The sequence below is a fragment of the Podarcis cretensis genome, assembly GCF_951804945.1.
Source record: "Podarcis cretensis genome assembly, chromosome: 3".
Lineage (NCBI taxonomy): Eukaryota > Metazoa > Chordata > Lepidosauria > Squamata > Lacertidae > Podarcis > Podarcis cretensis.
Window position 1 is genome coordinate 41,702,873 of NC_137172.1, and position 27,498 is coordinate 41,730,370.

At 40.5% G+C, this 27,498-nt stretch overlaps 1 protein-coding gene across 3 annotated transcripts in view; it reads right to left on the bottom strand.

Annotated features, from left to right (window-relative positions):
• Positions 1–9,843: 9,843 nt before the first annotated feature.
• Positions 9,844–27,498, bottom strand: part of CDC42EP3 (CDC42 effector protein 3) — a 58,483-nt gene continuing 40,828 nt past the window's right edge. For all 3 annotated transcript variants that reach the window (XM_079969581.1, XM_079969580.1, XM_079969582.1), the window contains exons 2-3: positions 14,753–14,809; positions 9,844–12,075 (exon numbers count right to left, since the gene is read on the bottom strand). In XM_079969581.1, coding sequence (XP_079825707.1) covers positions 11,023–11,790 — 768 coding nt within the window. In that variant the 5' untranslated portion in view covers positions 11,791–12,075; positions 14,753–14,809 and the 3' untranslated portion in view covers positions 9,844–11,022. The remainder of the gene's footprint in view (positions 12,076–14,752; positions 14,810–27,498) is intronic.

Sequence of the window (27,498 nt, forward strand, 5' to 3'; positions counted from 1 at the left end):
ACCTTTAACTATAACTCAGTAGCTGTGGTATTTTATACATGGTACAAAACCAGCCAGATACACTTTTATAATTAAATAAAAGTAGCACTATATTTTTATTATTTATTATAAAGATGTGATAAGGTAAATACTATACTTTAGTCAATTACTGTTTATATACTTATGTTTTATTGTGGTAAGCTTGCATTATCTTTAAATGACAGTTACAGAAGTTTCTTTTTTTTAAAAGTTATGGTTTTATTCTTTTTGTAAACTGTTTTGAGATTTTATTACAGACAAGTAGTGTATAAATCTTGTGAAATAAATAAAAGTAAGTAATAAACACATTTTAAAAGGTGATTCCCCCCCCCCCAGTAGCTGAAAGAACTTGCACTGTGCTGTCTTTCTCCCCTACTGTTCAGAAACTGGGACAACTTGCCAAAGTGAATTAAATAAAGTAAGCGAATGACATCATCAAAGCTTTTAAGTTAAAACTCAGGTTTTCAAAGGAGTTAATTACTTTTTTTAAAAAAGGTTTAAGGGCTCACACCTGCCTGAAATATGCCTGCTGACTTCTCTTTTTGGCCCAGATTAAATGAGGCACTGGCAAAGTGCTTGCCCACGTAGGCAGATGTGGTCATGTTTAATGGCATTTGACAGACCAACGTGAGCGTAGTGTCTGCATGCTGCTGCAGCATCTGCTGAGCCTGCAGTTCATTTGGAGTCAAATTGTGGGGTAGCTGCACATGGGAAAATCATTTTCTAAAAATGTTATGCCAATCGCAATAACTGCCCACACAAATAAACATTTTTGCCCTGCTAATGTCTCATTTAAATTATGCCTTCCTTCATCCCATGTGTTTACTCAACTCTGAGGAAACTTCACTCAATATACACTCAGTGGTGGTGCCCCCTCCTCCTTTATTATTAGCTCACCTGTTCAAGAACTGTGCTTTGGGCACTGAAAATAGACCCTGGGGCTGAGCTTTGATGACACCAGGCTTAAAATAGTCCTTCAGTACACATTAAGAAAACAAAACATAACAGAATCTTCAAGAGGTAAATTTGGACTGCGAGGGCTCCTTGCTGCCTGTGCATTTCGCATGCAGCTTAGTCAGTTGCATGTGAACTTTTTAAGCATTAAAGCTCTGCTGTAAGAGCTGCTTTTTCTGTGAACTCAGCCCATGGCATTCCTGTAAGACTGAAAGGTCCCCGAACCAAGGTGGTGGCAGGGCCAGTCACATAGGTCATTGACAAGAAAGCAGCCTCCAGCCGAGGTAGGGAGAGAGGATTTTCTGTTAAGGAACCACCTGATTTCGGATCTTTAAACTTTATGAGAGGAATGGGGAATGTGACCGGGTTCCATCAGCCTCAGACAGCCTGGCCAGTGGTGAGGGGGAGGGTTGTAAGGAGGCAGTGATTTCTATCCTGTGCTCATCACAGTAAGCACTTCTGCAAAAATCTACATTGTTGTAGTGTTGTAGTGTAGTGGTGCTGACCTTTAAACCCTAAATGGCCTCGGTCCAGTATACCTGAAGGAGCGCCTCCACTTCCATCGTTCTGCCTGGACACTGAGGTCCAGTGCCGAGGGCCTTCTGGCCCTCACTGCAAGAAGCCAAGTTACAGGGAACCAGGCAGAAGGCCTTCTTGGTAGTGGCACCCGCCCTGTGGAACACCCTCCCACCAGATGTCAAAGAGAAAAATAACTACAGAGTTTCGGACAGCGTTCTCCTGCATCCTTAGTGAGGGGTGAAGGGAATTGGAGTCCAGCAACGCCTGGAGGCAGACAGCTTCCACACTTCTGCTCTCACAGCAGACTTCCCCAACCTGGTACCTTCCAGATGTTTCAGACTTCAACTCCCATCAGCCCCAGCCAGCCACAAACTGGGATGAAACCAGGAAAAGTGTCCCCCCCCCCCGTGTGCATTTGCAATATTTCAAAGGTGCCTCAGCTGTGCAACCTCTGTGTACACAGCTCTCAAATGTATCCAAGCTTACGGACTGTCTGGTTGCTTTGGATGAGCCCCAGGCTGTTTAGATAAGTGAGGGATGTACTGTACACATATTTGATTCATGCGCTGGAATAGCGCTATTCATTTCAGCAGAGCTCTATGTCTAGTTTTAGTGGAACTGTCTCCCTGAAACCCTTTGCTGGCTGTTTCTTCCAGTGTTCACAGCTGCTGACTGTTTTATAAATGTTTGGGTCTGGTCAGCACTAGTGTTCCTAACTGTTGTCAGCTCCAATGGAACTGCTGCAACAAAGAGAGATTCTCAAACCTGGTGGAAGAGGAACACTTATTTGAGAAATATATACCATTGAAGCGTGCCGTGTGAAAATTGGCAGAGCTTTCTTTGTAGTGGCACCACTGTTGAAACAGAACTTCAACTGTTGTAGCCATAAAATTATATAATTGTAGGAAGAGACCTAGCGGTCATCTAGCCCAACTCCCTGCAATGCAGGAATCTCAACTAAAGCTTCCATGATAGATGGCCATCCAACCTCTGCTTAAAAACCTCCAGGGAAGGGGAGTCTGCAACCTACCGAGGGAGACTGTTCCGCTGTCGAACAGCTCTTACTGTCAGAACGTTTTCCCATGTTTATTCAGAAATCTCCTTTCTTGTAACTTGAAGCCATTGGTTCAAGTCCTACCCTCTAGAGCAGGAGAAAACTAAATTATACTCAGGACAGATCCATCGAAAACAATAGCTAAGATAGGGCTAACACTGGATATAACCCTTAGTGGTAGGCATATTATTAAACCCTTTGGATATCCCCAGCTATCTTAAATGGGAGACTCCCCCCCACTTGAGATATGGATGCTTAAAAAAAATGCTACTGATACTTAACTTTACATTTGTTCCATACTGCTTTCCTATTTTTGGGACTTGATTTACTGCAAATCACCTTGAAGAAGAAGAAGAAGAGTTTGGATTTGATATCCCGCTTTATCACTACCTGAAGGAGTCTCAAAGCAGCTAACATTCTCCTTTCCCTTCCTCCCCCACAACAAACACTCTGTGAGGTGAGTGGGGCTGAGAGACTTCAGAGAAGTGTGACTAGCCCAAGGTCACCCAGCAGCTGCATGTGGAGGAGCGGAGACACGAACCCAGTTCACCAGATTATGAGTCTACCGCTCTTAACCACTACACCACACTGGCTCTCTTGAGCATCTTTTGACCAGGGCCAGCTCTGCCATTAGGAAGAGTGAGGCAATTGCCCAAGGCAGTAGATAGGAGGGGGCATCAGCAGAAGCTGCCTTGCCTATTCCTCCTGAACCCCCTGACCATTCCACTTTGCTACAGATCAGAGCCACACTCTGTCATGCAGATAGGGAGGCTTTGGGGGCCTCGCTGACCACTGAGCTTAAGGCTAGCCATCCCTCTTCTACCCTAAACAAAGATGCTGGTTCTTTTGCTAAGTGTGCCACATACAAATCCTTGCATACAAACTGATGCTGCATGTGAGGATTTGTGGAATTAGCTTGTAATGCTGGCAATGTATGGTTATTAGCTATCTCTTAAAAACTGCACACAAGTAAATATGAGAACAATGCAGCTACTCTTCCTGAACTTCCTTTTCCCCAAATTGCATTGGGATGATGTTTATCCCAGCATATAGGTAAGACTCCTCTGTCTAGGGAAATTCAGCCCTTCAACTATTGAAGCTGAAGGAGAAGAAAAGTACCACGTGTTTCAGGATCCTATTCCTCCTTAGGACTTTACTGCCTTCCAGGTGCTCCACAACCCCACCCAGATGCATGCTGCATGGTTTGAGAACCACTGGATTACAAGTGTTATAAACGTTTTTAAAGGAAAGTGTTAACAGAAAGTGAACATTCAGATATGGTTGAAAATAAAAGTCAGCAAAACAACTAGGGACATAGAACTTATGAATGTTTTTTGCCAAGAGTGGCAATAAATTATTTCAAAGTAATTTAGGTTTTCTGCAGAAAACATATTGCAATGTAGAAGAGCAGGGTCAGAATGCATCTATCTCTTACTGGTTATCTATGGTTAGCAGCTAGACTTGTTATAGCTCAGTTTTGGAAAGACTTGAAAGGGGCACCCTTATCGAATGGTCTTAAAAGCGTTTGGCAATTGCACCCGATAGCGAAATAGACCAACAAAATATCACTCCATAAAGGAAAAGATACAAAAACTAATTTCCAACTGACTGATACTGTTTTTACTGATTGCATGAATAAGAAAAACCACCCTGAACTCTCACTAACATCCAGGCTTTTTTTCTTTTTTCTTCTTCTCTGGGTTAAATGATATTTGATGCTTTAGACTGCTGTGTTGTTTTTATGATGTTAGCTGCTCTGAGCCCAGCCTCGGCCGGGGAGGGCAGGATACAAATAAATAATAATAATAATAATAATAATAATAATGCTGTTTTTTCAGTATTTTTTGTTTGTTTTGGAAAAAACAACAACCCTAATAATGTTATTAAAAATATATATGTTATTTTTAAAAAAAGAATATCAGGACCACACCTACTGGCCATGCCCCCCATGCCCTCTGTCAGCCATCCATGTATTGAGGGAAGATGTGAATAGGGTTGTGTGCGCTACATGTGTAGGGTCCCCGTACTGGGCATGTGGGGGGAAGGGGATACAATGACAGGGATGGAGTTGAAACAGTGTGAATAGAGCTGAATGCCCAGATAATATTATTGCATGGATACATTTCTGTATTCTTATTCTGTTACCACTTACAGCCTTTCTGTATCGCAGCACATCGTTCAACTGTGGAACTCTCTGCCACAGGAGGCAGCGGTAGCCACCGATTTGGATGGCTTTAAAAGAGGATTAGACAAATTCATGGAGGAGATGGCTATTGAATGCTACCAGCCATGATGGCTATGCTCTGCCTCCATGGCTGGAGACAGCAATGATTCTGAATACCAGCTGCTGGAAATCACAGGAGGGCAGAGTGCACTTGTGCCCGACTTCTGCTTGCAGGTTTCCTGCGGGCATCTGGCTGGCCACTCTAAGAACAGGATGCTGAACTGGATGGGCTGTTGACTTGATCCAACAGGGTCTTCTTATGGTTTCATGTGCTATGCAACCTGGTCCTGTGCTGAGTTACCTGGAGTTGTCTTGTTGGCATTTACTCTCAGTGAGGTGTGAACAGGATTGCCGTCCTAACATTTCCCCATCTTTCCTCTTTAGAGTTCCCCACAGTGATTCCCAGAGAATGTGCCCTGCTTAGCTTTGCCTCCCATTTAATTTAGTGACTGTGCTGGTCCCGTGGGTTTCCGTGAGGCGTGGTCCGAGTCCAGTCCGAGGTCGAGGGTGCAGTATTGAGGCCGTCCGTCAAAGCTGAAGCTGGGTCCAAGGCAGGGAGTCGGGCAAGGTCAGGAGATCCGGCAGGCAGGAACTGGCTACCAACAACTAAGGGGCTGGCTGGCTTTTATCTGCCCCAAGGCATAGTGCAGTCCACAGGTGACTCGCCTCTCCTGGCCTGGAGGTGAGCACTCCTCCTGCGGGAACTTAGTTCCCTCCGCCTCTCTGCCCTGAGCGTCTGCAGCTCAGGAGAGGCTGGAGGGTTACCCGGACCCAGAGGCAACCTCAGCCTCCCCTGACGGGGCTGAGAGTGGAGCACCTGCAGGCAATGGGTCCTCCATCCCCTCAGGAGCCAGAGCAGACTCAGCTGGTGCCTGCACCTGAGGATCCAGCACAGGTGAGGACCCTTCAGGCTCAAGCCCCAGCCCCGGCTCAGCTGGTTCTGGAAGCGGGGAATCCTGTGCAGGCTGGGATTCCTCAGGTTCAGCTCCAAGTCCAAATCCCAGGCCATCACAGTGACACACTGGGCCAGAGTCTGGAATTTAATGGGGTAGTGGGTGCCGCTACTATTCAACCCGAGCTGCTACAACTTATATATTTTCTCTCTCTGCGTTCTTTCCTCTGTCCCTTCCTTCTGAGTTTTCCCATGGAAGAGAGAAGCGAGTAACCCAAGCTTGTCATCCATCATAAAGTGTCAGTGGGATTCTCCATAGAGCCTGTGGCAATAGAATGATGGAAAGTGGTGTCATGCAAATTGTCCAATTAATTGTCGAATGAAAACCATGCACCCTTCTCTAACTCTCTCAGTTTAACTATATTTAGTTCCAGTTGCACGTAGCACAACTGAATGACTCTCTGTTATTCTTCTAGTGGAATTGTTTACGCCTTACACTGAGGACTGCTTCCTATCTTGGTGATTTTCTACTTATGGCAATAACAAGTAAGTAAGTCGCATATTAAAACTCAGTCTTCACCAAATATTTACCAGATGATGTGTACTCTGAAATCAGCAAAAGGATCTTTTTACACAACCAAAATTAATCCAGGACCAGCTGTGGGGTAGCACTAGGATCACTATTGTGATGCTGGTATTCAGCAATATTATAATTCATTATTGCCTATTCACTACCATATCACCTTTTTATTTTGGAAAAAGTGAGACATTAGGAGTGGGACCCTGATGCCAGCTCATCGTCAAAAATGACTGAGCCACTTAATACAACATTGTCCACATTACATTTTGACGAGCTAGATTTAGATTTGGTCCTAGATATGCATGTATCAGGGATTCCAGAAATCCTTTTGAGGGACTGGAGGAGGTCCAATATTAAATTTAAAATAAAATTCAAAATAGGGTCCAAACAGTTCAGTATTGTTTTAGAATAATAGAAGAAGTACCGGCACACTGTTCAGGGCCCAGCCTCTTCACCCCCAACCTCATCTCCCCCTCTCTTCCCACACGTTAATTCTCAGAGCCAGTGTGGTGTAGTGGTTAAGAGCAGTGGACTCATAATCTGGTGAACCGGGTTCTATTCCCTGCTCCTCCACATGCAGCTGCTGGGTGACCTTGGGCTAGTCACACTTCTTTGAAGTATCTCAGTCCCACTCACCTCACAGAGTGTTTGTTGTGGGGGAGGAAGGGAAAGGAGAATGTTAGCCGCTTTGAGACTCCTTCGGGTAGTGATAAAGCAGGATATCAAATCCAAACTCTTTTCTTCGTCTTCTTCAGCTCTGTTGGACTCCTCCCTCTACAGCAAAAGCTCAGTGCCCAGGGCACAGCAAACCAAGTCCTGCAGTGGTTCCTGCATGCTAGAAAACAGGCTGCACCTCCCTCTTCCATCAATTAACCTTCAATACAACAGTTATCTTTCCCTTGATCATCTGTAACAGGGAGCACTATTCCCCACCCCTCCTCTTACTTGTGTCCCTGACCTTGATTAAATTAACTGCACAGTGTTAACCATGTGGAAATACAGAAAACCTCTTTTCTTTTTGTGATATCTCTCAATTCAGGGAAAAAAAAGATTTGATCATCACAGTTTAGAAATAAGTTTTTATTGAGACATATTAATTTTTGGAAGAAAACACAAAACAGACTTTTAACAGTTCTGAGTGCTGGGTGGAAACCTCCAAAATGGTGCCAATGTAAGATGTGCTTATCAGAGCTCCATGGATTCCTTTTTTAAATTCTTTAATTACGTGGCGAGGATTGCTTGCTGGCTCCCCACCCCCCTTATCGGAGGCAAGGTTGTTTTAAGTGCTCCAGCAACTTCAAGGAATTTGTATCATAGAACTTTGTGAAGCCGGCGTTGTAAATTAGTTTTAATGAAGCCAAACAGCCTTACAGCCACCACCCTAGCTTCCTGGCGGTTATATCTGCACATTATAAAAAAAATATTTTAAGTTCTAATTGCCCAAAATATCCCACCTTCCCCCAGAACCAATTAAACAAACATACATATACATATATATATATATATATATATATATATATATATATATATAGGTCCAAAAATTCAGATCAGATACAAATAAATGTCGTGCTTGTACACACCTGTTCAATGTTGTTCAACACTGTTTAAATGTTTCTTGTCCTTGTGACTGCCAGTTGTTGAAGATCCTCAGTCCAAGATTCAAGGTGTGGCTGAGTCGATGCTTTCCAGTGCCAAGTAATATTTAAATACCATGCCATTTTTATGGAAAGTGCTGAGCGTTAAATTGAGGCATCAGAGTGTTGTGGCTGAACCAGGACATTCTGCTATGAATGCCGGAATGAGGCAATAATGGGACAATACTATAACATAGGGGCTGAAGTTCCTTCAGGTGCCATATTTCTCCAGCAGGATTTTGATTTGTAAATCACAATTGATGAAATCTATCCAGGGCCCAAACAAACATGCAAGACAATATTCTTACAGTCTGAGGAGGAACATAAGATAGACTAAAATAGAGTTCCACTGTGATGATTTGTGCCTATAGTCCTATTCCTACTGAAGGAAAAATATAAGATACTGTGTGCCTGTATAAGCTTTTCTAAGGATTTCAAATTGTGGAGGAAACATTAGGAACGTCAGATAAAGCCAAAGCTCCAGAGTTAAGTTTAGCACTGAAGCAATAGCACAACTGCAGATATTGACAAAATGCTGAGATGGGTAACTTTAATTCCAATTTTTAATTCTCAAAAGGTTTAAAAGTACTACCACTATCCTTTGGGACAAAGACTCAATATTCCACTAGAACCAGGTATCCCATGTTATCACATATATTTTAAACCATTCTTTATAATCATCATCTGTGATAATTTCTGGGTTACCAAAAGTGAATCTCGATGTGAACCAAGTTTAAAAATCACAAAACCTAGTGAGGGTCTCAAGTTCTTTCATATCTCATGTGCTCTAGATCTGAATGTTAAAACAGACACATTCCCTGATCTGGTGTTAAAAAGTCAAAGTTCTGCATTTTAAAACTCCATTGATTTTAATGGGGGAGGTCTAAGCTTGTGTTCCACTTTCTTGCTGAAACCGATGTGTTATAAGCGTGCTTCATTTCGGTTGGATTGTGCCCCATATGTTATGCCAGAAAACCTTGAAAGGGATGTTTGTATTAGCAAATGAGCTTTATCATAAACTTTCTCCCTATCTTGTGGTTTTAAAACAGCACTATCTGCTTTCTATTGAGAAATTTCCCTGGAATAGTCTACTGCTGTGAAAATGGCCAGGATCTCATAAAGTCAGCATTCTGATTTGATGAGCTCAAGTAGGAGAGATTACTATTTAAACAACAATCTTCGCTGTCCAGTGAAGTGGCAAGGGGAATAATCAAAGAACACAAAACACAGAAGGATATTATCTTAATTGTAAGATTAGCTGATATATTTCCCTAGTGGGAGATCTCTTTCAAAAGAATAGCATTTTCTTAAAGGTAACTTAAGAGACTGACTCTAACTCAGAAAGCTTAATTCAGCCAAAAACATCAGACTTCTGGTCAGCACAGGTCCTGGAAAATTGCACTTTCTGATTCCACTAAAGTGTTGCCCTTACTAGAAAGTGAGTAGTCCTGCCAAAGATGAAACCATTTTCTCATACCCCCAACACCTTCCAAACATATATTTGCTGACTTGACAGAAGGTGGAAAGTTCACGGTTATTGAATTCATCTGTGCTAATACTTGGTCCTTCCTTTCTGCTCTCTGGTAATCAGAACCACTAGTAACACCAAGCAGTGAAAGATACAAGAGAACACCTTTCCTTAACCTTGGGTATACTTATTTAATTCCATATAAGAAAATATGGCCCAGTTCAAACATTTGCTTACTCCACTTGTGAGAAGAACTCCATCAGCTCACTATGACACACATGGGGCTCCAAATTAGGATGAATGAATTTTGCAAAATCTGTGTGGGCAAGTTGTGGAACAGAGCAATAATCTTAATTAAAGTACGAAAGTTATTTTCCTCTTGGCACTACTGAAGCACAGAACTAGTAAAATGTAATGGGAATGTACGGTAAGTGGGTTTCAACTGCATATTGAAATAAGCCTCTTCTTCACGAAAGTGTAATTCAGATACAGAAACATGATTTTCCACATTAATTCTTTACTCTTTATTGTATTGCACAAAGTATTAAAACAATGCAGGGACATCACTATATTCCCTGACGTACCATCTTCTGCAGCACAGTCTCCTTTGAGCTTCCCTCTAAAATCATAAAATAACCCATTGCAAAATTTCAAAGATTTGTGTGTCAATGTCAGTAACTGAAAGGAACAAAGCTAAAGGATCAAATACGTATTTTTCATAAATGCACACAAATATACAGTTTATACAATGGCTCTCCCCCCAAAAAATGCCAAGCAACAGCTCACTGGTGCAATTGTGTGTGTGTGTAGAATCTGATGTGAATGTGCATAAAAACAGATTTCAGCTCATAAAATAATGCATTGAGTGTAATTCATCTCTTTAAAAATTGGATTGTCTAAGATTGAATATGTATTGGCATAAGAGCTCACATAAGGGGCTCCAGTAACTTCAATGGCACCAGTTTGTATTGGCTACATATATTTCCCATAACAGTTGAACAGAAGAAAGCCATTCCCATTTGAACACAGAGCTATGCATTAACACTCAACAATAACAGTGCAGCCAGAATGAAAAACATTGCTAATAAAAAAAAAAAAACCTACTATCATTCTGGGAAAGAGTTACATATTAAGTAATGCTGAACTAATTAACATTTAACCTTCACTTCATAAATCTTCTGCATGGCACACACAGGGTCCTTGAGAACCAAAGCGTTCCTGAAAATGAATTAATTGTCCTAACTTGCAGAATCAATCCAAATATTATGTTGACAACAACTCTTGGTTCTTAGAAAACAGTTTCATTGGCTGAAAATTGTGTTGTTAAAATACCTCCTCTTGTTATTTGATATTTGCCATGTTAAAAAAATCATGGAAATTAAGTAAAAAAATAGTTTAGTCATTTGTTTTAGAAAAATTGTCTACTGCAAAGGGAGTTGGTTTTGTATATAAACACGCAAATCACAATCCATCTAAAGTTAAGCACACTTAAATCCCATTCATCCTCAAGAGGTGCACCCAATGCTTTACTGAGAAGTAAGGCTCACTGAGTTCAATGAGGCTTATTCCCAAAGAAGTGTGCGGAGGATTGCAGCCTCAATTGCTTAACCTTAGCTGGATGGCGCCTGTACATTTCAGTTGTGTTTGTATGAATGACTGAGGCAAAAAAGCAGCAAGTTCTATGTTTTGTTTTTGTCCATTACGTTGAGCACTTCATCCAAAAGTGATGGCCCGAGGTCAAGTTGCAAAGAAAGAAGAGGCTCTGCCAGATCTGAAAGGGAGTCCTCTGATTTAGGCTGAGTCTTGGTTAGATCACATGAAAGATGGCCATTGTCAAATAACTCCTCTGTTTGCCATTCAGCGTATTGCTCCGAAAGGCTGGATGAATGACTGTCTCTCCCATTAGTATAATGCGATGTTGGGACGTTCCGCTCCCATGTGATGTCATCTTTGTATATTTTCCCATTCTCCAAGTGTTTGCTCTTCCCCTGCAACTTTTCTTCCATTACGGGCTCGCAGCTATGCCTGGGATTCCTTAAAGGCCCCAAAGAGTCCTGCTTTGAATTAAACGTCACCGGTGACAACAAGGGCAGCATGAGGGCTTGAGAACCACCAATGGCAGGAAGTGATATGGCATTTTTGAGGACCGGAGAAGGCGTTTCAGCAAACACAGAGTCAGAGGTGCTGTTTGCCCTGAGGAACTCATTGTGGCCTTCGCACTGGCTGGCTGTCTCTCCCTCGTTCCCAGGTAAGAGCTCATAATTCCCTTGCAGGAAGGAGATGTCTCCAAAAACATCGTGCTGTCCTTCTTTCCCGATATGAATTGTGTGGCGAAAATCACCGAGAGGTGGGCTGATCATATCAGGAGACAAAATGTCTCTCAGCTTGAATTTCTTCCCTTTCTTATTGTTGCCGGCTTTCAGGTAGATGGGTGTCTTGGCTGGCATCTTTTCGCAGTGTTTGAGCAGCGGCAGGGGGGATTTTTGGTAGAAAGGAAGGAATAAAAATAGTCAGGGAGTCTGAGTAGCTCTTCTCCAGCAAATCCTTCTTGTTATCTATGCCATATTATTGACTCTGGCATTGGTTATGAACAGGCATTCACACGCCACCGCTGCTGCCTTCCCCGCCTTCCAAAATTCTGTGCCCCAGAACGTCAGTGTAAGCTTCCCTCCTCAAAGTGACACTTCGCTAGGCTTGCAAGAATGCTCACTTTCCTCCAGGACTTCAGCAACCTGCATGAGAAATAAAAGAGGTTATTATTAACTTGCTCTTCATGGTTCATTCAATCTGATATTTGCACAAAAAACCCAAAAACAAAGCAGCAACATAATTAATAGCACTCTTGACAGCTCCAGCATGGAGATTAGCTGTATGAAGTTGCTTCCCTTCATTAAGCAGGATAAAAGGATTCCTCTAACGAGAGGCTAACCAACCTTTTCCCTGACTTTGTACATTTTGAAAGCCAGAACTCCTTAGACGTGATTGCCAAATCCAACCCTCTTAATAAACTTACTATATTGGTTTCTCTTGGTTTTCTTATTTTGTCAATCATCTTCCATCTTAGTGCCAGGCAAAGCCCACACCTTCTACATTCCAGAGGCACTTCTAAACATCTGTACCCAAAAGTTCCTTCCTCACAAAAAACAGAGGTTTATAAACATAGCTTTGTGGGCCTTTGAAACTGAAGCTGGAATATCTTTGTATGTGTAGTTTGAAAGATCAAAGCTGAAATTGTTTTAACAGATGCCTACAAATTTTAGGGTTTATCTGGGCAATCAGTTCAAAGAATGCCCTTCCTTGCCCCTCAGTTTCAGTTGCATAATCTGACAAGGGTTGATTCACAGGCTAAATAGTATGATATCCAGGCTACTCATAATGGATTGAGGTTGGAATGACCTCGCTGCAAGGAGGAATATCCAGGCTACTGCCACATTCATTTGCCTTTTAAACTGTAGGGGTTTATTGTTTTTGTTTGTTATTATGGTATGCATTTTTGTGTTTTTTATATCATAAACTGCCCTGTGATCCTTGGATGAAGGGCAGTTTGGAATTTAATAAATAAATGATGATGATAATATTTTTTTTAAGGCTATATTGTATACACCCTTGTGCATCCCAGGTGAAAAGCAGGGACCTGCACAGGTGTTCAAATTGTAGTCTCAGTTTTCACTGCATCGAAACCAACAAGTTTACTAGTTTCAAATTTGCTCTTTGCAGGCTGAATTGTGGTGGATTCATTTAAATGGCTGTAGTTTAGGGTACAATCCTATACACACATACCTGTAAGTAAACCTGTTGAACTCAATAGAACTTGCTCTTAAATAAACTTGAATAGGATTGGATTTAGGGAATAATCAGGAAAAAAGGGTTCATTTTGACATGTGATTTCAAAATGGTAAAGCTGATTTTGATTAAGGATTCCATCAGCTTTACCATTTTGAAATTTAATTTATTTCCTAACAGGCATGCATATTAACTGGTTGCTATAATAATTAATACAGAGATATTTTTTTTAAAGCACCAATCAATAAACACATAAATATAAAAGGCAGGGTAAAAAGAACAACAACCCTATAAATGATTTTATATTACAAACTATGTTCAACCGGGAACACATAAATAGAATCAGTATACAAATGAAATCAATGTAGTTCCCAAGACCATTAAAGCTGAAGTCTGATTTTTTAGGGAACTATTTTCCCAATAATTTTGCTGACTAAGATTTATAAACTACAAAGTTAGAATATAGTAAAGCTTAAAAAGAAATTTACCAAATACATTCACACATAAATAGTTCCATATGAATATACAGAAAAAATAAATATAACGTAATAGTAACATATTTTAAACTTCCTTGTTTCAATATATAGGTCAATTTACTACAGGCTTCCTCAACCTCAACCCTCCAGATGTTTTTGGCGTACAACTCCCATGATCCCTAGCTAGCAGAACCAGTGGTCAAGGATGATGGGAATTGTAGTCTCAAAACATCTGGAGGGCTGAGGTTGAAGGAGCCTGATTTACTATATAAAAGCCATCATATTTAAATACTTGTTGCATGAATAATCATAGTTAGGATGAGAAGAAAGATAATGGGAAGTACAGTACCTTCCACCATGCAACCTGAATTTACCAGTATGTGATCCCACCCGAAAAAACAGTGTCAACCTTAAAAGCTGCGCCAGTTTCTCAGAAGCAAGATATTTTCTCTGGTAGTTTTACTTTACATAGGAAAGCAGCCTTTAATTTGCGATTTCATATTAAGATTCCTATTTCTTTCTTTCTTACATTTATATCCCGCCTTTCCTCTGATGAGCTCAAGGTGGCATATATGGTTTTCTTCCTCCCCATTTTATCCTTACAACAACCCAGTGTTAGAGCCAGTGTGGTGTAGTGGTTAAGAGCAGTAATCTTACAATCTGGGGAACCGGGTTTGCGTCTCTGCTCCTCCACATGCAGCTGCTAGGTGACCTTGGGCTAGTCAAACTTCTTTGAAGTCTCTCAGCCCCACTCACCTAACAGAGTCTTTGTTGTGGGGGAGGAAGGGAAAAGAGATTGTTAGCCGCTTTGAGACTCCTTCAGGTAGTGATAAAGCGGGATATCAAATCCAAACTCTTTGGATTTGAAATCCTATGAGGTAGGTTAGGCTGAAACTGTAACTGACCAAATTCACCAGTTCTAGTCCAACACTCTTACTACTCTTACTACTACACCACACTGGCTAATTTTGGCTGTTATTTTTTTTAAAGCTGCTTCCTATCATTATTTTATTTTATATTAAGATAGTGAAAGCATGAAGTGATGAGAGCTATATCACTTGCTAGTGTTATTATAGACACTATTCAAAGTTTCAATTAATTTACCAAATAAAAAGAAAAGACATATGTAGGCAAAACAACAACAACTTACCTTCAATTATCTTTGTAATCCTGTGGAAAATTCTGTAGCTGTGGCAGTGTGTGGTTTCTGGAAAAGAAGAGCGGAGGAGAATGAATGTTGCCTGAAAGCACCCTCTTTTATACTTCTGAAATCCCATCATGCCCCTCAACTAGTCAGTTATGATTGGGTGGCTCCTGTCGTTGGCTTATCTGTAAACATCCTGCCTGGAATTCTTGAAATGCTCCCTGAAAGAATGTGCATCAAAGTAACTTCATTTGATTGTATTAAAGCACTACCCCCCACTTTCACTGACTTAATCACCCTATAGACTGAATTACTGAGACTTCATACCTCAGTTCAGTAACTTCAAATAATCCTATAATGTCACAAATTACGCAGTGTGGACTTTTGTTTCTGAAACAGAATTTTCAAGCCTTAGGAATTCTGTACACATTCCTCAGGGCATATATTTTTCAATATTCTGTTTTCCGCCTAATATCTTAGTTATTGTCTAACCTGACAGTAAATTTTTTTGGTTGATTTTAAAAAAGTATTTCTGTAATCTGCCTTGTTTGAAGTGTCTTCTCCCCTCAGCACCACAGTCATATGATTTATTATTAAATCTGATGTCTTAGTCAGAGCCTATGTTGGAAGAAGAAGACATTTTAATCCCTCTCTCTATTGAGAGTAGTTAAATGTTGCAAAATAAAAATGTTTGCTAAAAGAGTTCAGATGTTGCACTGTCAGGCCACTTCACATAGTCATTTCTGACCATTATGTGAGAGGGGCACCATGAGCTATTGCAGTAGATTTTAATTTGAATTTAGTAAAGATTTTACATTATATCCAACCAACCAGCAAAACACTGTTTGGGGTACAAGGTAAAGCTCAACAAGTCCAGCACTAGCTGTCCTTGAGAGTAGGCACTTGGTTAGTGTCAAGTATATCAATTTAAAATACTGACTATAAAATTATGACAGCCATTTTAGCTTGCAGTTAATAAATTCCTTGAAGAATAAATAAAAAAGGATCAAACAAGATTCAAGGCAGGCGGATAATTGTCATAAATTGTATGCAAATTGATCAACTTAATAAAGGTGAAACAGAAGCAAAACACATCTTTATTCTATTAGTTTGTAGATACAGAAAAAGCATTTGACTCTATAGAATGGAGGCCTACCGGTATGCTTTAAAATGTTGAAGAAATTTGGAGCAGGACTTAGACTTCTGCAATTTTGTTGAAGCAATATATACAAAATTGTGGATAGAATTTTGATTAATGGAATCATGCATCCCATAATACAATTGCAAAGATGTGTCAGACAGGAATGCAATTTCTCATCATTATTGTTTAATTTACATTTTGAAATTTTAGCACAACAAATCAGGGACAACAAAAACATGAAAGAGATTACCCTACCATGATCCAAATTAAAATTATGCATTATGCAGATGATACAGCATTTACATTGCAAGGATGTATAGATTCAGTTAAATTTCTGAAGAATAAGTTGGAGGAATGTGATAAAGTATCTTCTAGCTATGAAATTAATGCAAAAAAATCAGAAATTACTTATAAATGCTGAAGAACAATATAAAGCTGATACTGAATTTTCAACAGTTTCTAGATACAAGTTATGAAGTTCTGGATCAGTGATACCCTAACTACCCACCCTAGACCACTTGAAAATTGTTGATATGGTGTGCTAGATGTTTTATTATTTTTAATTATATTTTGATTGTTTCCCTTATTTATTTTATATTTTACTGTATTCCATGGGATTCATATTGTAATACAATAAAACACAATACAAGAAATAAGAGAAGCAACTAAAATACAATTAACATCAATATATATTTAATGTGATGGATGTGCCATCTCCTGTCTTCAACCAGAAATCCAGACATGCTGCAGACCTGAATGAGCCACATGGACTGTGGTTTGGGAACCTATGTTCATAGGACATAGTAATACTGTCTTCAGATGATAAAGCTGCTTGCTGCTTGCTCCAATTCAGTGGTAAAACATAGATTTTCTCTGGGGAAGGCACCATGACAAAAAATATCTGATCAGAAATGGAGCTTTAAAGCCCTGGCCTGTGCCTAGGAAAGCAGCACAAAAGGATGTCTGAATGAGCCCTTAGATAAAGATAATTTGGAGAAATTTAAGCAGGGTGTGAGAAAGTGTGCCAAGCTACCATTATCATGGCTAGGAAGAACGGTGGTCCTAAAGAGAGAGAAAAATACCTAAATTGGAATTTCTTTTTCTAACACTACCTATAAGGATTATACAAAAATTACACAGCAAAATCCAATCTAAAATTAAAAAGTGTATATTAAGAATATATAGAAGTTCAGATACATTCTCTAGGAGTACTCCCAGATCCATCTGTGTCACTCGAGGCTTAAGTAGCCTCAGTGGCTAGGAGGACCTTTTATGGCTGGTACACCAACTGCAGCTGTTTTTGATCAGGAATAGCCTGGCCATAGTGATTCATGCATTGGGAACCTCAATACTTGGTGACTGCAATGCATTCTATGTGGGCCATGGGCCTGGTTTGGAAGCTCCAGCTGGTGTAAAATTCTGCAGCAAGACATTTGCTGGGAGCAGACTACTGCCCTTAACAACATGGGTCCAGCATACCTTAAGGGCTGTCTGATCCCTTATATCTCTGCCCAATCACAGAAAGAACCTTTGGAGGAGTCTCTGTTAGATGTCTCTCATGGCTCAGATGCCATGTATCTACCAGAAGCTGTGCATTCAGTATTGTGACCCCAAGTGTGTAGAACTCCCAGCTGAAATTAGGCAGGCCTTCTCCCTACTGAACTTCATATACTTGTCAAACATCTATTGCAGCAAGCATTTTAAGGAAGTTACGATATCGCCCTCCTCTGTGTAATACAGAGAGCATGTTCTCACTTCCATCAGGCTTGGCTCCAGTGTGACGTCCTAGTTAGCTCTGGTCCGCTTAATGCCCTCATTTGCATCCTTTCAGTGTCAGGTAAAAACCGCTCTCTTCTCCCAGGCATTTGACAGATAATGATGGATGTTCTGTTGTTTACTGATAACTGTTTTCTGCTGCTGAAGTTTTATTGTGTCTGTTTATTGATCATAGTAATGGTTTTATTGTAATGTATTCTTTTTTGTTTTTATACTATGCATTTGGATCTTAATTTTCTTTTCTGTTACATTGCATAAAGGCTCTTTCACAGTGAGTGGCTGATAAGTCAAAAAAAATGCACAAATAAATAAATAAGAGTATCTAAGTAGGACTGAGGAGACTTGGGTTCAAATCTTCGCTCTGCCATAAAGCATGCTGAGCTATGCCGAGAGAGACTGTCTCACGGTGTCGGTGAGATGATAAAATAGGCAGATTTATTCATCTCAGCAGTGAGATTCATAAGCAATACCATGGTATATATTTTAAAAAATAATGTTTAGATCACATTTACACCCAGACATATTCTTCAAGTGTGGGTTCTCTGAAAACAAGTCAGTCAATCTACTACACCCGTTTTGATTTTGCCTTTGCATCTAGTATGAAGTAGGATGGTGGATTAAATTGGTTCTGTCAGCCTGCATAAATTTTGCTTTCAACCATCTCATTTTATGAATAGAGCAACTCTAGTGACAAAACATATTGTTCTACAATCCTGGATATCTCTTAAAAAATAAAGACAAGAGGACATGTTACATTTAGGAAAAAATGGGGGGAAAGTGAATGCAATTATCATAAATCCCGAATAAGCACGAATAAACCTGGGAGAAATTTTGGGTGTTATTTGAAGAGACCAAAGCTGTTGACGCATTGTTCCAGCCTCGAGCTTTGATCTTGATTTATCATCACATATGGCTTCCTTACCTCCCCATCTTCACTATTCTATCATTTTTTTCCTTTTTTTAAAAAAAATGTGGATAATGGGCTGCTGACTCAAGCCGGGCAAGGAAAGCATAGAGCAGATTTGACCTCTGTATTTAGGATTTATAGTTGCTTTACTCTGCTGCCATTTTGAAAATAAAGTCTGCAAACAGAAAGAGAGATTACACTTGAGTCTGGATTTCCCACATTCAAACCCAGGGTAAGCCAATGTGATGCCCCTCAGATGTTTTTGGACTACAGTTCCCATCATCTTGGATTCTTGGTCATGTTGCCTGGGTCTGATGGTAGTTCAACAACATCTGGAGGGCACCGCATTGGCTATCCCTGCCCTAACTATTCTACCACACTGACTCTTAGACTGAGTATTTATACAGCACTTTTTCCTAACTGCTCAAAGTGCTTCATATACCTTATCTTGGTAATCTTCACAAGCCTCCCTGTAAGACCAGTATGATTAGTTCCCAGCAAGTTTGTGACCAAGCCAGGATTTGAACTTCTGACTTCTGTTCATAGCTCATACTCTTAACTTCTATGCTAAATGAACCCCATCTTAGTCATGGACCAGATACTGAAATTCACACTATTTAAATAGTTACTGCAGTTCACAGATACTACTAGAATTATTCTTTTCTGCTGTATTTGCTATTTTTGTTGGAAACAGGAAAAATGCAAGAAATGCGTTTTTGATGCTGAAAAAAGGAGCAGCAGAGCTTTAGTCATGTTTCCAAGCAAAGGTTTATGTCTCCCTTTCTTCTTTCAAATGAGCAATTTTTAAGCACTATGGCCCTGGAGAGGATAGATACTATTTATTTTATAAGCTGTAAATATAGGACAATGAATATGCTTCAAAAGGAACCTCTGGATATTGGTCATAATGACGTTTTTGAGCATTTTGCATTATGCTGACTTTGAAATTTAAATGTTCACAAGTCAAGTCATGTAATGTCATTCTTCTTTCAGATACCAAACTGGTCAAAATGAAAGGTGTGAAATGCTTTAATCAGTTCTCAGATTCTTTTGTTTGGATAGGATACACTCAAGATTTTCAGAACAAAAGAGGGTGTGTGAGCATGCAAGGATCTGAGTCATAGATGAGTCATTGATAGTGTTAAGATAAGCATTCAAGAAGAAAACAGAGCTGTTTTGGATTAAATACTTTAGGAAGGATATTGAATTCCAAAAAGACCACAGGGATCACAAGATGTGTGGATCAAAAGCCATAGGTTTTATTCAACGTAACACTAAGCTATGTTTCCATTCTTCCCCTTTCTTCCCCCTACACAACTCCTAAGTCTCTTCTGGACTTTCCCCTAACCCTTTGAAGCAGATCTGAGGACTATGTGGAGTTTACCACTGTATAGTGGTACCTTGGTTTAAGAACTTAATTCGTTCTGGAGGTCTGTTCTTAACTTGAGGTACCACTTTCGCTAATGGGGCCTCCTGCTGTCGCTGCACCGGCGAAACACGATTTCTGTTCTCATCCTGAAGCAAAGTTCTTAACCCAAGGTACTATTTCTGGGTTAGCAGAGTCTGGAACCTGAAGCGTCTGTAACATGAGGTACCACTGTACTAGTGGTGATCCTTGCATGTATGAGCTCAACTATTTTGCTGAATACTGTCCTATGTATTTATTTATGAGACTTAAATCCCACCCTGCCAAACTTTTCCTAGAGTGGTTGTGTAAGGAAGAATCTAAGAACTAGGATCAGACAAAATCTAATTTTACATCACAGGGTCCAATGGGCTGGGGACCACTTCTTCTATCATGTTCCTCAACCAGCTTGTATTTCTGTGATTACCAGTGGTTTTTAGAAAATAAATTTGACTAAGAACTTGGTATGTTAAATCTAGAAATATAAGTCTAAAAAGGAGGAGATCATAGTGATCATAGTGGACTTTTATTGCATACTTTGAGCAAAGCTAAGCATTTAAAATTCCATTAATTTCAGTACTTGAGAACATTTAGATTCTCTTCTCACGGTGGCCCATTAGGTATTCAGAGACATAAAACCTCTGACACTGGAGGTAATATGTAAACATTATTACTAGTTGCTATTGATAACCTTATCCTCCTTCAAGGTAGCTATGGTGAGAATAGCTTTCAACATATCTCCCACTGCAACCAATGGAACTGAAAAATAATTAACTTTGCCTAGATCATAGCCTTAATGCTGTTACAAGGAAGAGAGTGAATGATTGTTTGTTTGATTGATCCAACAAGAATAAGCTAAGAAACAAGGAGGTTGAGTTACAATAAAATTTAGGCAAAATGTCTATGAACACTGAAGCAAGTGACTGAACCAGAAGGCCAATAGTATGACTTCTTGCTCCACATTTTGTGTCCCAAGTGAAACAGAACAATTGTATATGGCAGATATATCATATACTTTCTTTCTAATGTATTTAAAAGTGTCAGTTATCCATGCTATCGTCCTTAAGCTTTTTACAACACCCCCCCACACACACATACCATGGTATTTTCTATAAGCAAAGATGAATGGCATGAAATAGGATGTATCAAATAGGATAAATCAAGCCTTTATCGGGAGAAACTGGCAACTCTCCCAGGCACCCGGCTTGGTCTCCTGTTGACCTCCCTGGCTGCATTCCCCAGCAAGATCCAGGCTAGGTCACGATAGGCGATTCTTCCCAAACATGGGAAGAACACACCCCCTCCCTCCTGCTCCCCCGGCAGGGAAAAGGAGATAGACAGAAACGTATTTACATGCTTTTATTTCTGTCTTTGCAGCATTACAGAAAACATGACTGCTCTCTTCAAACTCCAGCAGTCAAGTGACAAAGACTTCCTGTACTTCCTGTACAAGAGTAAGAGGAAGAGCTCAAATTACACTCTGAGCAAATTCCGGTGCATTGCCCTGTGGATTGAGTGTCCCTCTGTTTCCCACGGAACAGTCCCAACATTCCATCATGTGATGTTTTCAAGCTAGCAGTTTGCAGCTGCATTGCATCCATATCGTAACAGTATGAACTGTTCTCTTGCATATATCTCACTGAAAGATTTGTGTGCAATTAATACATACATTGGTAGGATGTTTTTTAAAATGTGGGTTATGGATATGAAAAATAAACAGGAGCAAAACGTCTTATAAATGCTTTTTTGGGTGGGAGGTGATTTTTTTCAGTGGGCAAGTCTGTTTTCATACATCCAAGTTCAAATTCAGTCTTGGGTTAAACCTGGAAAATATGGATTTGTGATGCCTACTGATCCAACGGTAATATTTGTTCCTCCACTAAAATCACTATAAATGGTTATATAATGGTTACTAACAACCCATTAGTAAAGATGGACAGGAGACTAATACTCTGGGAGTGTTGTGTAAATCTGTTTGGATGTAATTTCCCAGAAGCTTTTGCATAAATGCTCAGTGTGGTGCATGAATGAAGCATGAAAGCAGTCATTGTACCATACTAAAACTGCAAACAGAAGAAATTAAAACACACCAGATCCATAGCACTGTTGAAGGCTAATGACTATTCACACATGCATGCAGCTTACTTGATTTCTCTATACTTGATGACTGGCAACAGAATAGTGTGGCCTTTTAGATAAGGCAGTGTAAAATTTATATCACTGGGGTTTGATATGTGATGGTCATGGGTGATCTTAGGTACTGGGAATCAACAATAACAATGTTAATATGAGACAGTGTGGAAAACTGCACACACATGGGGCACTGCTGGTGCATGGCTTGTCTGAAGTGGCAAGGAACATAGGAATTGTTCTCTCTTTAACATTGCATAGTGCCAAACCTGCCAACTAAGATGTTTCCACACAGGTTTTGGATGTAGTGATGCAGCATAGTCCATCTTTGCAACTGCACAGGTGCTGGTCTGCACAGTAGATACGGGAAATCATAGCGTCAGTGTGGATGGATCACACAGTGCAGTAAAATGTTGTGTGTATAGATAAAAATGGTGCCCATCCCCAATCGTTTAGTCGTGTCCGACTCTTCGTGACCCCATGGACCAGAGCACGCCAGGCATTCCTGTCTTCCTTCCTCCCGCAGTTTGGTCAAACTCATGCTGGTAGCTTCAAGAACACTGTCCAACCATCTCGTCCTCTGTCGTCCCCTTCTCCTTGTGCCCTTCATCTTTCCCAACATCAGGGTCTTTTCCAGGGAGTCTTCTCTTCTCATGAGGTGGCCAAAGTATTGGAGCCTCAGCTTCAGGATCTGTCCTTCCAGTGAGCACTCAGGGCTGATTTCCTTAAGAATGGAGAGGTTTGATCTTCTTGCAGTCCATGGGACTCTCAAGAGTCTCCTCCAACACCATAATTCAAAAGCATCAATTCTTCAGCAATCAGCCTTCTTTATGATCCAGCTCTCACTTCCATACATCACTACTGGGAAAACCGTAGCTTTCACTATACGGACCTTTGTTGGCCTGTCCCCAATAGTTATTCTCAAATTTCTGACAGCACCTTAACCAAATCTAGCATACTGGTCTTTAGTTCTCTTCAAGGGTTCAAAGAACTTGTGGGGGCTTAAAGTCAGGAGAAGATACACATGCAAGCTTTGTCCTTAACATTCCCACATGGGCTTTTCTTGTTCAACTATGAAGAAAGTGCTTAAACATCTGAATCCCTTAAATGTAGGAAGTTTAATGGAATGGGGATAAGCCATCTAGCTTTATCTTCAGGAGAGGTGATGTGGCAACATTTTCAAACAAGTGATTCCACAGATGAATCGCAAGGTGGTATGAGGACTCCACCATATGCCCTCTTGAATGTTTGAATATGCTCTTGGTAACTTTGGAGATGTTCTGTGGGAGCACAGATTTCTGGACATGAATGTTGGGAATCGTCCCTGAAAGCATCATTACATGACCCATGAATTAAGGATGTCCTAAACCCATTGCTGTGATAGCTTACACAATATACCTCCCAGTGGCCTTTGAATGATTCCCCCCATGTGCTACTGGAGCGATCTTCCTGATTTTGAGAAGCCCACCCCAAAGCAAAGCTTTGCACGAAAATACGAAAACTCCATTTAAGTGCGCTAACCCCTAATGATACAAATAGGCATGATATTTATGGCCAACCTCTTCCTACTGTCATGTTAATGTTACTCAAACAATCTTAACAATTATGTAGTAAGAGCAGCTTTACTTTCTGCTGTGGCATTTTCCTATCAGTAAGCTGAAGGGAAATCCGAGGTGGCAATGACATTCTGCAGTCTTACGCATAGCTTTCGCCTCTGACTAGGAGGAGAGACATGCCAAGACTTGCTTCAACCTCCCTTCTAGAATCCTCCTGCACATTTAACCCTCCTTGAGGCCGTCTGTGCATTAAGGGTTTTTTTTTTTTTTTTACCTTATTGCCTTGGCTCTTGTCTAGTGTAACAGGAAAACAAATGACTGTGTGTAATGTAGAACTGTGCATGGCTTTAGTTAAAAGGAAATCCTAGGAAATGCTGGATGTGGTTTGTGAAATTTGCTGGACAGCAACAATATTTGTTACGTTGCTCTCTCTGGGTCTACATGGGAATCGCTGACTACTATTCTCAAGTCATGTGCATCGGTGCAGCCCCACTAAGTCAACTGAAACAGGTGGAGTTGTATTGTGACTTATGTTTAAGTCAACATTAGGCAGTAATAGCCACTCATTATATCCGTAAGCAGGGTAGAAACAACCACACAGTTTGCCTGTTCTACAAGTTTTGGCCTGGTGTCATTTATATCAAAAGCAAAGTAAGAATGAACACTTATATTTCAGCAGTGATGTAATTTACGGCTTTACTTGAAAGCAAGTCCCATTGATTTTAACTAAAATACTTTTAAATAAGTATATTTAGAAGTCCTTGCAAATGAACATCCAGAAGAAAATAGGCTCCCTTCTTTCCCGCTCCCAAAGTCTGCACACTGACTAGCTAAAAGGCGGGGGGGGGGGAGGAATAAATCAGCTGTTCTAGTTTAGGAAGGCTTCCTTCTTCAGTTCATAGCCAGAGGGTGGGGTAGTTTTTACTTACCACAGGTAATCAGATGAGTTGCTATTTATAAAATGGGTTTTGGGATTTACATATCCTCCTTCAACTGAAAAGGACATTTTCCAAAATAAGAAAAAGTGTTATAAATTCATTAACCTTTAAATATTTCACACACAATCTCTCTTAGTTTTCAGATGATGGTATAATTAGGAGAAATGGTCTGTTGAAAAAGAGTTGTGTATTAAAATAGATGTTTTGCAGAGTGTCATCTGATCTAAGGGCAGCAGCTCTGATATCATTTTAGGGCATGGCAAAGACCTATTTATTTGCCCGGGTTTTTGAACTGAAAGCCTAACTGTGGTTTCATGCATTCCGTTGTATTTTATGGTTGGTTTTTAACTGTTTGACGATTTCTGTTTTCTGCTGTTTGTTGATTGTGCAGTATGATTATTGCTGCTGGTGTTTATTTGTTGTTGTTACCTCTGTGTTGTTGCTGCTGGCATCCCTCTATCTCGAGAGACAACAGATTATTCCCTGGTAACTCAACCTGAAAGTTTCATTGAAGGGCCACATAGAAATATTTTAAATACAAATAAATACAAAAGCAAGCCAACAATGCAGTGGGTTGTAGAAAGTGAAAAAGCTTAGTGCAGTGCTTCCTTATACATGTATAAAATTATGGCTGATTGGGAGGTCTTACACAACAGATCTCCTTCCTCCTGTCGCTTCTCTAAAACTTACATTTTTTCACATTGCTGGTAAGACCCCAGCCACCACTGCCTTAACTTAGGCTTGCCATCCGTCAGGAAAATTCCTGACACGTCCTGGTTTTCCAGTGTAAAAATGGCGTCGGGGGAATTTTGCCGAAACAGCAAAATGTCAGGGAAAACCCAGATGTATGGCAACGCAATGAGAAAAGCAGCAGAAACAGCTCAGAAAGCTTAAGGAATTTTACTTTTTGAAATATGGCAACCCTAGCCTTAACTTCCCAGATATCTATGAAAATTTTATGGAAATTTGTTTCTGTGCCTGTGTCCCAGGGCCTTTAAGTCCTTGCAATGCCATGTCTGCATTTGCTTTTGATGGACCTAGTCAGAGTCCTTAGGACTGGATAGAGAACCCTGGAAGGCAACCCTGGGGACCTAGGCAGGAGGTTCCTCACCCCTGCTCTAGGTAATACTACACCAACTCCAAAGATTTGGGTTGAGATCTCAACTTTTAGACTCTTTTTGAAGCATAAGAAGAGTCCTGTCTCCCACTTTCTAGCAGGCCTTTGTGTAAGAGTTAATCACACAGATGTCATGTTGCACCTTCATCCAGCAGATAAGGAGTGGGGACCTCTGTCCTGCCAAGGGATTTCTTCAAGGGTTCTGCTGGGGATTGTAGGCCAGTAATGGATGGGACCAAAGTCTGTGTGGGCAGTACTAGAGCCAAAAGTGCATGTTCCCCTTTTCAGTGTGACCAGAAACAAGTGTGATGGCTGCCCCTTTCCTTCCTTCCTTCCTTCCTTCCTTCCTTCCTTCCTTCCTTCCTTCCTTCCTTCCTTCCTTTCTTTCTTTCTGCCATATTGTTTTTTCTGTCCACCAAACCCTTTCCGTTGTTTTTTCTATTCCTTCCACCCACAGGAAACTAGGCTGCCCACCCCTGCAGTAGATACATATCTACATATCACAAACACCCCCTATTTTAGGAAAATGAGACAAGCTGGGATATTGTTCTCTTTGATGTGTAACTTAATACTATCTTTCAAGCCATGCAGATGGTTCTCTCTGCCTACTGTAGGTGTGGGCTCTGCCTAACTACAACTGCCTTACTCCATTCAGCAGACTAAAATAAACAGTAATCAGACCGTGTTTCAGTCACAACATCTAAAATTGTACGCTAAACCTCCATTTTATACAGTGTGTGGAAGGGTAATACAGACAAAAAGGCATTAAGTGATTGACTGAACAGTGTTCTTCATCCTATTACCCTTTCAGAAACTGATTTTCAGGAGATAGTTTGCTTGACAACTCTAAAGCAGCAGTAACAGTCCAAGAGAATGGGTGTCCACTCAATCCCCAAACACATGGAGGGCTTCCAGTCTTCAGCACCAATACTGCATACCTTGCTTCAATATCTGCATGTTCTGTTGGATGTCTAGAAGCACAGCCCAAACCCTGATCATGTGGAGTGCTTGAAGGCAGATATTGAGGGTACAGAAGTGGACTGAGCAAACACCACAGAATTAGTAATTAAGTTTTAGTCTACTAGCTGAAATGGTTCATCTTAGATTGTAGTCCTGAACATACTTACTTGTGAATAACCCCCATGAATTCAATGGGACTAAGTTCCAAATAAATATGCATATGATTGCATTTCATGCCAGTGTAAGTCTATAGCTGACTACACAAAAGTATGGATATTTCTATGCATAGAAGCAGGGTTTTCTGAGGGAAATTATTTCAGTTTTTGTCTGATCTCATCTGAATAACATTTTCCTTTTCACGGATTTGATCTTATCTATGGACTTTCCCAGAATGATCTAGCTGGCATGCAACACTAAACCATGGCTCAACATTACAAGGGTGAGCAACAGTGAGCCTGGTTCCACATGCCTCTCTCTGTCCTCCAGCACTTCTGCAATGGCACTGGAAACTTTGCTTCAGATTATGCACACATCCAAATCCTAAACTGTAGTTAATCATAACTATGCTTTGTTGAAACAAGTCATCTTCATACACTTCATACATACATGGAGTGTAAAGTGTGTTGGATTTGGACAACATGGCAAGCTCTGACTAATCTATAACAGAAACCAAAGCTTCTGTTTACAGATAGGTAGCCGTGTTGGTCTGCCATAGTCAAAACAAAAAAAATTCCTTCCAGTAGCACCTTAAAGACCAACTAAGTTAGTTCTTGGTATGAGCTTTCGTGTGCATGCACACTTCTTCAGATACACTGAAACAGA